We start from the raw sequence: 9773 nt of genomic DNA, 5'->3' as shown, positions 1-9773 counted from the left end.
GCACCTCCGAATCTCTGGGATGTCGGGGGTCACGGCATGAACCGGGATGACCGGACAGCCCCGACCCCCGGGCCCAAACGCTCCGGCAGCCGCTGCTCTCGGTGGGCAGCACGGCAGCCCCCGCGTGTCCCATCCCCTCGTGGGGCCGCGGTGCGTGGAGGAGGGGGGGGGGAGCTTTGCCGGACCCCGCGGCGCTGCCCCCGCTCCTCCCGGTCCAGCAGCGCCCTCCTCAGCCCCGGTTCATCAGCGCCGCCGCTCCCGCCCGCCGTCCCGCGCCGCTCCCACGCGTGATGCTCTCACCCCGCTCCTCCCCGCTTCCCACCGGTGTCACCCTCGCGTAGCCCCGTCCCCCTTCGGTGTCCCCGTTCCCCCAGTGCAGCCGGAGGAGCCCCGAGCCCGCCCCGCGCGCGTTACCGGGACCGGCCCACGCGCGCGGGACCCACGGGGACGCGCCCGCCCCGGCCCCGCCCACGCACCGTCCGCGCCCTCCCATTGGCTGCTTCGTAGCAAGCCCCGAGCCACCATTGGCTGGAGCCCCCCACGGGACACGCCCTCCCGATCCCGCCCCCGCCGCTCCCGGCCCCGCGCGGGACTTGGCGGCGACCGAGGGCGGGAGGCCCCGACCCGCCGGGAACCGGGAACCGGGAACCGGCACCGGGAACCCGACACTGAGAGCCGGGAACCGGCACCGGGAACTGGCACCGGGAACCGGACACTGGGAACCGGACACTGACAATTGGACACCGGGAACCGGCACCGGACACCGGACTCCGGGAACCAGCATCGGTAATCGGGAAACAGACACCGGGAACCGGCAGCGGGAACCGGGTACCGGGCACCGGACACCAGACACTGGACACTGAGAACCGGTGAACCGAGCGGGAATCGGGAACCGAACATCCGGACACTGGGACTGGCACTGGGCATCGAAGACCGAGAACCGGACATCGTCACCGGGCACCGACACCGGGGACCGGGCACTGGTAGCGCCTGCGGGGCCCTCCGGGCAGGGAGAGGCGCCGGGGGAAGCGGGACCCTCGCCTGGCCCCGCCCCGTCCAGCCCCGTCCCGCCCCGTCCCGTCCCGCCGTGGGCACCGGAGAAGCCCCGGTCCCGGTCCCGGCGCTGCTCTCCCCGAGGCAGGCTGCAGGTAAGGGCCGGTTTCCGCTGTACCTCCCGGTACCTCCTGGTTCCTCCCGCTTCCTCCCGGTACCTCCCGGTTCCCCCGGTTCCTCCCATCTTCCCCGGTCCGTGGGGGCGCTCGGTACCGGCCCGTTCCGTGCTTGCACTGCGGGGTGAACCCTCTCACCCTCCATTCCAGGAATCATCCGTGTGTGTGTCCCCCCCGCCCGGTGTCGGGGGCCCGGGGTCGGAGCAGGTTCGGGAGCTGCGGGCGGGCAGAGCCCGGAGCTGCCCCGGCACCCTCGGCTGTGCCGCGGCTTTCCCCGGTGGATAAACACGGGCCAAGGGCGATTTCCCCCCGAATTCACGGGAAACGCGATGGGGATGGGAAGGGCACCGGGCCCGGTGGGTGCTGGATAACGGGAGCCGGGAGGAGGCACCGGAGCCGCCCCCGTGGGGCTGTCACGGCCCCACGTGCCCGGGCAGGGCCGGTGCCCCATGGCAGCGCTTGGCTTCGAGCATCGCCTGGCCCTGCGCTCCGGAGGATGAAATTCCTCCATTCCTGGAAAGAAAATCCCTTGGGAGCGGCCGGATGGCCCCGGGGCAGAGCTGGGTGTAAATGGGGCAAAACTCCCGGCTCTGCCCGATCTTCCCTGGGGCAGGGAAGGGTTTGGGCCGTTCCTTACTGACCCCAGGCCCAGCACTGGATCCGAATCGTCCCGTGGAGTTTTCCTCCCTCCCCGAGCGACTTTGTCCTCCCGATCCCGGGGCAGGAAGCATGTGATGCGCCCTGGCCCCCTCCGCAGCCGGACAGACGGACGGATGGTGGTTTGGCCTCAGTTTCCCCTCTCCCAGCCTCTGTTTGCTACTTCCCCATGAGTCTCCGGCTGCTCCGAGCGAAGGAGAAAGGAAGTTGCTGCCAGAGAGAGCAGCTTGATGGCAGCTGGAGAAAGAAAAGGAGGAAATGGAAGGCGAGACAGATGCTCCAAAATAAACCCCTCTTCCTTCTCCTTGTAAAATACCCCCCTTCCTCCTCCTCTTCCTCTGCCTTTTCTCCATAAAATCTCCCTTTCTTCCTCCTCTTCCTCCTCTCCTCCATAAAACAACTCCCCTTCCTCCTCCTCCTCCTCTTCCTCCTCCTTCTCTCCTTAAAATAACCTCCATTCCTCCTCTTCCTCCTCCTCCTCCTCTCCAATTTGGCAGCTGCCTCCCCCGCGGGGCACAACAATCCCAGGGGGAATTCCTTGGTGCCAAACCAACCCCCAGGATGCCCCCCCTGCCCTGTGTTGGGGTGAGCACCCCTGATTCCCCTTCCCTGTGGATCCAGGGCCCCATTCCCCACCCATGCCCGGGGTTGGCACCGCCGGAGCCCCCTCGGACGGGCGGCTCAGCTCCTGCACAGACACGTCGGAGCTGCCAGGGCAGATCAGCATTCCCAGGCAAAACCAAAACCCATCTCCTTCCCATGGCTGCAGCTGCAGCCCCGGCGAGGAAGGAGATTTTGGGATGGAGGAGCTCAGCTCGGTGCCAGAGGCAGAGGGGACGGTGATGGGGACATGCCAAGGGCTTGGCATCGGCGCTGGCACAGGGAGGAGCAGGGTGAGAGGGAAGCACCGGGTGCGGCGATGCCAGCAGCATTCCCTGTGCCCGCAGCATTCCCTGTGCCCGCATCATTCCCGGTGCCCTGCAGCATTCCCTGTGCCCAGCATCATTCCCTGTGCCCTGCACCATCCCTGTGCTCAGCATCATTCCCTGTGCTCAGCATCATTCCCTGTGCCCTGCACCATTCCCTGTGCCCTGCAGCATTCCCTGTGCCCACATCATTCCCTGTGCCCCACATCATGCCCAGTGCCCGCAGCATTCCCTGTGCCCGCAGCATTCCCTGTGCCCCGCATCATTCCCTGTGCCCGCATCATTCCCAGTGCCCACATCATTCCCTGTGCCCCGCATCATTCCCGGTGCCCGTTCCAGCCGCGGATTCACCCGGCCGTGCCAAGAGAGGAGCTTTTCCTGGGGCGAGGTGTTTACTCAGTGCCTTCCTCCCGGCCTCACCCCGCTGGGCACACACGCGCCCGGGCAGCGTCTCCGGCTGCTCTTTGCACCCATGGCAACCTGCGAGGGCCGGCACGCGTCCTCCCTGCTTCCTCCCGCTCCTCTTCCTCGCCTCTCCCGGCGCTGGTAACGGGGCACGGGAGCTGCGGGGGGCACGGAGGGTGGGGGACAGGATGGAGATGCTGCTGGGGCTGGGTGTGGGGTCAGGGATGGTGGGGACAGGATGGAGGCACTGCTGGGGCTGGATGTTGGATCACAGAGTGTGGGGAAAGGCTGGAAGCATTATGGGGGCTGGATGTGGGGTCAGGGATGGTGGGGACAGGCTGGAGATGCTGCTGGGGCTGGATGTGGGGTCAGGGATGGTGGGACAGGATGGAGACATTGTTGGGGCTGGATGTGGGGTCAGGGCTGGTGGGGACAGGATGGAGGCATTGTTGGGGCTGGATGTGGGGTCACAGATCATAGGGACAGGCTGGAGACACTTCTAGGGCTGGATGTGGGGTCATGGATGGTGGGGACAGGCTGGAGACGCTCCTGGGGCTCTCAGGTTACTGCCCAGCGCTCCGACCTGGCTCCTGTAATCCAGGAGGGTTTAATTAATTAATAGAGGTTGGAGCACTGGGAAAACGATGCTGGGGGATGGAGAGCAGGGCAGCAGGATGCCATCCACCCACTTGGCATTCAGCCATGGGTTCAGGGGGCTGGGAATGGTGGGGGGCAGAGCAGGGGTGTTTCCCAAAGCAGTGGGAGGGAAATCCAGGGAGATGGCCACAATTCAATGTTTATCCTGTTGGGAAACGACGTTTCCGTGTTGGAGAAAACTTGTAGCAAGACAATCCCAGTTACTACGGCCACGGTGGGAAGGTGGAGGAGGCAGAGGAGGAGGAAGAGGAGGCAGAGGTGCCTCTGCTCTGAGCTGCAGCTTTGTGGAGCCTCCCCCTCTGCGCTGCTCCATGAATTAATGAAGTGCTTTTCCTTTCCTGCATGAAATATTCACCTGCTGCCAAGGGAACTGGGGGGGCTCGGGGAGCCAAGCCCGTGGAGCTGCTGGTGGGAGCCAGGTGGAAGGGACAGGCAGGGAGAGGGAACTTTGGAGCAGGTAGAAATGATAACTGGGGTGATATCGCTGCTGGGTTGTCACTTGGCAGCTCTGCTGTGGTGCCACCGGCGCCAGGTGACCACAGGGTGACAGGGTCTTGTCTTCCCCCCTCAGACAGGAGCTTTCTGATGATGGTTGATGATGGATGCTTGTGCCCTCAGCGGTGTGGAGAGGTTTTTTTGGGCCATCAGGTCACAGCCGGGTGTTGGGTGAGGTGCAAGCCCAGTGGGGTGAGCGCCAAACCGGAGATGAGCACGGCACGTGTCTGTCCCCAAGGGGACCACGTCTGTCCTGTGACAGGGCCACCCTCTGTGTGCTCACCCCAACCCTCACACCACCGCTCAGGGCTGCAAGACTGCCCCAAAAACCTCCAAGATGGGTGGAAACCCTGCAAGAAAGGGCTGTACCTGTCCCCAAAGCCACGGTTGGGACCGCAGCCCTGCCGCACTCTTCCGGAGCAGGGAGGAACTGGGTGACAGCAGCGCGGGCTGCTCCACTTAGGAAGAAGAAGAAGTTGTTGTTTTTTAGGGTGTTTTCATTAAAAAGAAGAAGGGGGTGGAGGGGAGCCCAAGCCCTGAAGCTTCAGCGACAGGAAGGAAGTGAAGTGGGTTATTTCAGGCTCCAGTTGGCTGCTCGGGGCACGGCTCGACTCCTCCTTGCTCTGATAGCAGCCCCTGGTGAACAATGGGGTCCCGGGGCCCTTCCCGGCAGGAACACGGCTCGTTCCGGTGAAATCTCCCGCTCCTGCTGAGTCAGCAGCTCCTGCTGGGCCGGGTGTGCTGTGAGGGCGCCCGGGGAACCGTCCCGGTGCAGGAGGTGAGCCTGCCTTGCCTTGGGGTTTGCAGGGAGCAGCCTATAAAGCATCCCTGGGCACTGCAGAGGGAGCTGGTTGCATTTTTGGGATCCCCATATCACTTTTGGGGTCCCTAGACCCCCCCTCAATAATGCTTTGTGCCTCAGTTTCCCCCCGGAGCGATGCTCCTGCTCTGGAGCAGGGGAGGGCTGTGAGCAGCCAGGTGTTGTTTGCTGCAGGGAGCTGAGGGTTGATCCATTATTGCAGCTGGCGTTTGGGAGCCGTGGGCAGCTCGCAGGACTTGGCACTTCCTATTTTTCATGTGCTCTGGAGGTGGAGTTTGCACTCGGTTTTGTGTCTGTGGTCAGCCAGGGCAGAGAGCTGGGGTGTGGGAATCCCTATGGGTGTGGGAATTCCTATGGGTGTGGGAATTCCTATTTATCCAGGCTGTCAACAGCACAGCACAGCCCTGCTCCTTCTGGACAGGATGCCTGGCACGGGTGAAATGAATTCCCTCACAGCCAGGGCACAGGAGCCGGAGCTGCCCCTGCCCATCCTGCCCATCCCTCCCTCCTGCACGCAGCCACTGCAATTCCATCAGCCCGACCCAGGAGCTGCTGTCACCAGGCTCTGCCTTGTCATTTTTGTCTTATTAAGTGTGAGAGCCTCAGCTTGAGGCTCAGGCTGACAGAAATCAATGTTTTGCCACCGTAGGAAATGCTCCCAAACCTCCGTGTTTTTCCTGAGGGCTGTAAATAACCCTGCAGGCGACGTCTCTGTCACTGCTCCTGGAATTCTCATCCCCACAGAGCCTTGGCTGCCCTCGGGTTTGGGAGATGCTCAGGGAGCCAGGGCTCAGCTCCATCATCCTGGCATCACTGGGGGAGCCTTGGATGATGGATCCAAGGAGGGATCCCTGAGGAGCTGGGGTTTGCTCCGGAGGGGCTGCTGGGTGCTCCAGAGGGGTGGGAGCAGCCCTGGGGATCCCCAGAGGGGTCTGGGGCTTTCAGCTTGGCCAGGGGGGAATGGCAGAGCTGCCTGTGGTGGGGACATCACAGACTTGGTTCTGTGACAATCCCAGAGTCGTGGAATGGTTTGGGTTGGAAAAAGACCAAAAGTTCATCTCATCCCACCCCTGCCATGGGCAGGGAAACCTTCCCCTACCCCAGGCTGCTCCAGCCTGGCCTTGGACACTTCCAGGGATCCAGGGACAGCCACGGCTGCTCTGGGCACCCTGTGCCACAGCCTCAGCTCCATCTCAGGGAACGATTCCTTCTTAACATCGAATCTAAACCTGCTCCCTATCCATGGCAATTTATCCCCATCCATCCTCACACCAGCAGCATCCTTCAGCTGAAATATCTCCTCTCCCCTCCCCGGGGATGTATTTATAGGCTGATCCCCTCCCCTCCTGCTCTGCCAGCCTGTCCCTGCCATGTGCAGGCTCCTGCAGAAGCAGCTCCCAGCTCTGCCCATCCATCCTGGTTGTTTTCCTGCTGTTTCTCCCCTCCCTGTGATTTGTAGCTCTGCGGTTTCCCAGGCCAAGATGCATCTCCAGGGTTGGTTTTAATCGTTCTCAGCAGAGTTTAAAGCCGTGCTCTGCCCCAGGTGATGGATTTGGTCCCGCCGGGATGTGGGAGCGGGGCTGTAGGTGAGGCTCCTGTCTGGGTGAATTATTCACCTCTGGAGGAGGCTGGGGCAGCAGCACAGCAAGTCCCAGCTCGTGTGGGTGTTCCAGGGTGAGCAGTGCCAGGGAAGAGGGCTCCCAGCCAGTGCTGGGTGCTGCAAACCGGCTGTGCCACCGCGGCCAGAGCAGGGTGGAAGTGGCACATGGCAAAAGGGGGTGACTCAGCTGCCACCTGGGCTGTCCCCAGCTCACCCTGCAGGAAATGAGTCAGGTTTGAAGGAAGGAAAAATGCTCAAACGATGGGGCAAGAGTCCTTCCTGCAGCAGGAGGAGTTGGTCACAGGAGGGACAGGATGGAGGGTCACAGGCTGTGCTCAGGTAGGGACACCTGGCTCGCTGCAGCCTCTCCACAGAGTTTGGGAAAAGGGAGGTGGGAACAGCCTGGAACTGATCCCACCAAGCAAACCTGGGGGGTGAGCTCAGCTCTCACCTGCCCTGGCACCCAGGAGCTCCCTCAGTGTTGCCATTGGCTGGAGATGCTCTTTCTCCTGCCAAAAGTCTGTGTGGGGAGGTCAGGAAACATAGAACATGGACTGGGACATCCCCTGCCATGGACTGGGACACTCCACCAGCCCAGTGAGACGGGGATGGGTGCAGAGCAGGTTCTGACCCGTGTGTGCCTCTTCCCCCGCAGAGATGGACACCTTCAGCACCAAGAACTTGGCCCTGCAGGCCCAGAAGAAGCTCCTGAGCAAAATGGCCACCAAGACCATCGCCAACGCCTTCATCGACGACACCAGCAGCGAGATCCTGGACGAGCTGTACCGGGCCACCAAGGAGTACACCCACAACCGCAAGGAGGCCCAGAAGATCATCAAGAACCTCATCAAGATCGTGATGAAGCTGGGCGTCCTCTACCGCAACGGGCAGTTCAGCCCCGAGGAGCTGCTGCTCATGGAGCGCTTCCGCAAGAAGGTTCACACCTTGGCCATGACGGCCGTCAGCTTCCACCAGATAGACTTCACCTTCGACCGCAGGGTCATGTCAGGCGTGCTGACCGAGTGCCGGGACCTGCTGCACCAGGCGGTCAACGGGCACCTGACGGCCAAGTCGCACTCGCGCATCAACCACGTCTTCAACCACTTTGCGGACTACGAGTTCCTGTCGGCGCTCTATGGCCCGGCCGAGCCCTACCGCACCCACCTCAAGAGGATCTGCGAGGGCGTCAACAAGATGCTGGAGGAGGAGAGCATCTGAGCCGGACTCTGCCTCGCGGTGTCTGCTTTGGCCTTCGCCGGGCTCGCCGTGCCCTCCTCCTCCTCCTCCTCCTCTGCAGTGCTCTCTCGTGTTCTCCTCGTTTCTCCAAGAGATTGAACCTCCTGACTTTGTGTGCCCAGGGTCTGCAAACCCTTCCCTGCACTGGGCTGAGCCCTCTCCAGGCCATGCTGGGATTTTGGGCCCCTGCTGTACAGTTGGATTTCCTTTGCCCACCAAGTGCCTTTAGCTCAGAGTCCAAGAGTTTGGACTCTTTGCCTTGAACTCTGTTCCCTCTGAGGGGAAACTGAACCAAAGACTCGCGGTGTGAAGCACCTCTGAGGTGTCTCTGAGCAGGTGGGAGGTGTTGGGGGATCAGTTCTGAGACCCCATAACTGCAGGGCTGTGGGACGCCGTGGTTTTCCTCCAGCAGCTCCACAACGTGGTTGGGAGCAAATCATGGTCCAGACTTGTGCTGGGTGCCTCAGGCAGGAAGGGGCTTCTGCCTGGGCTTAGGTGTCCTCAAAGACAAATCCCTGAGGCCAGGAGGAGCCAGGAGGATCCCTCCTGACCTGGGGGAGGGCTGGGAGGAGCTGCTCCATCCCTGGATGCCTGGAACCACCCAACAGCCCACCAGCCTGCAGTGGTGGTGCCACCTGGCAGCTCCAACGCTGCCCTTGGTGGTCAATCCAAAGCCCCCCTGGACTTCCATCCCTTTTCCACACCCGTGACTGAGTGATGTTCGTTTTTAGCAAACTCTGTAGCCCTGATGAGTTATTGAAATAAACTCACTGTGTGGCCTGGGAGCTCTGTGAGGGTGTTCTGGCAGTGGTTACAGTGACAGGATGAGCCCTGGGCACAGCTGGCTTTGCCCCCAGCTGCTGCTGGCTCTCTGTGGCCTGGGCCTTGTGCTCTCCGTCCCCTGGCACTGCTGCTGGTTGTGCTGTCCCTGGATTTGCATGGACAGAGGGAAATGGCTTCCCCTGCCAGAGGGCAGGGCTGGGTGGGATATTGGGAAGGAGTTCCTCCCTGTGAGGTGGGTGAGGCCCTGGCACAGGGTGCCCCTTGCCTGGCAGTGCCCAAGGCCAGGCTGGACAAGCTTGGAGCAATCTGGGACAGTGGAAGGTGTCCCTGCCCATGGGAGCTTTAAGGCCTCTCCAAACCCCAACCATTCCATGATTTGGTGAGATCCCGCTCCCAGCAGAACCCACAGGGGCTCCTCTGCACCCCCACACCCCCTCAGGGCCCAGGAGCAGAGCCCTGGCAGCAGGGGTGGCTCTGCAGGCACAGAGCAGAGCGGATGCTCAGGGCACTCCCAGCACGGCTCTGAGCACTGGAAATTGCCCTTTTAGCACCCGAGACACCACAAAACCTCCACTGGCCTTATCTCTGTGACCTTCTGGTGCCTCCTGTTCCCTGCATGTCTGAGGCACGGGCTCCTGCTCCCCTCCCACCCCTGGCACTGATAACTCTCAGCCTTAGAAGATGAAAGAAAAGACACAAAGGCCCTGTCTCTGTCATTTCACAGGCCTGGCTGCAGCTGTCACCGGTAATTGTGTGACACAGCTTGGGTGGAGGCAAAGCCCATTCACAAGGGGGTGTGGAGAACAGCAGGAGCCCTGGGGAGGGCAGGAACCAGAGCTGGGAATCCCAGGCAGGTGTGCTGGGATGGGGCTGAGGAATGCCCAGCCAGAAATGCTTTGCTGTTCCCAAGGTGTGTGTCTGTGTCAGCTGGAAAATCCCCCTAAAGCCTGTGCAGCCCCCAAATCCCTGTGAGACACCTCAGCTCCTCCTGGCCAAGCAGCAACAAAGGTCCCCAAAGCTGGAGA

The 9773-nt window shown here is 62.1% G+C and overlaps 1 protein-coding gene across 1 annotated transcript; it reads left to right on the top strand.

Moving 5' to 3' along the window:
* The first annotated feature begins 574 nt into the window (after nt 1-574).
* On the top strand, nt 575-8750 carry TNFAIP8L1 (TNF alpha induced protein 8 like 1). Its single transcript, XM_064734351.1, has 2 exons — nt 575-1148; nt 7385-8750. Exon 2 carries the CDS (start codon nt 7387-7389, stop codon nt 7945-7947), a length of 561 nt encoding a protein of 186 aa, XP_064590421.1. The 5' UTR covers nt 575-1148; nt 7385-7386; the 3' UTR covers nt 7948-8750.
* Nucleotides 8751-9773: the final 1023 nt, after the last annotated feature.

Source organism: Zonotrichia leucophrys, chromosome 28 (assembly GCF_028769735.1).
Source record: "Zonotrichia leucophrys gambelii isolate GWCS_2022_RI chromosome 28, RI_Zleu_2.0, whole genome shotgun sequence".
Lineage (NCBI taxonomy): Eukaryota > Metazoa > Chordata > Aves > Passeriformes > Passerellidae > Zonotrichia > Zonotrichia leucophrys.
This window is presented reverse-complemented; position numbering and strand designations above follow the sequence as displayed.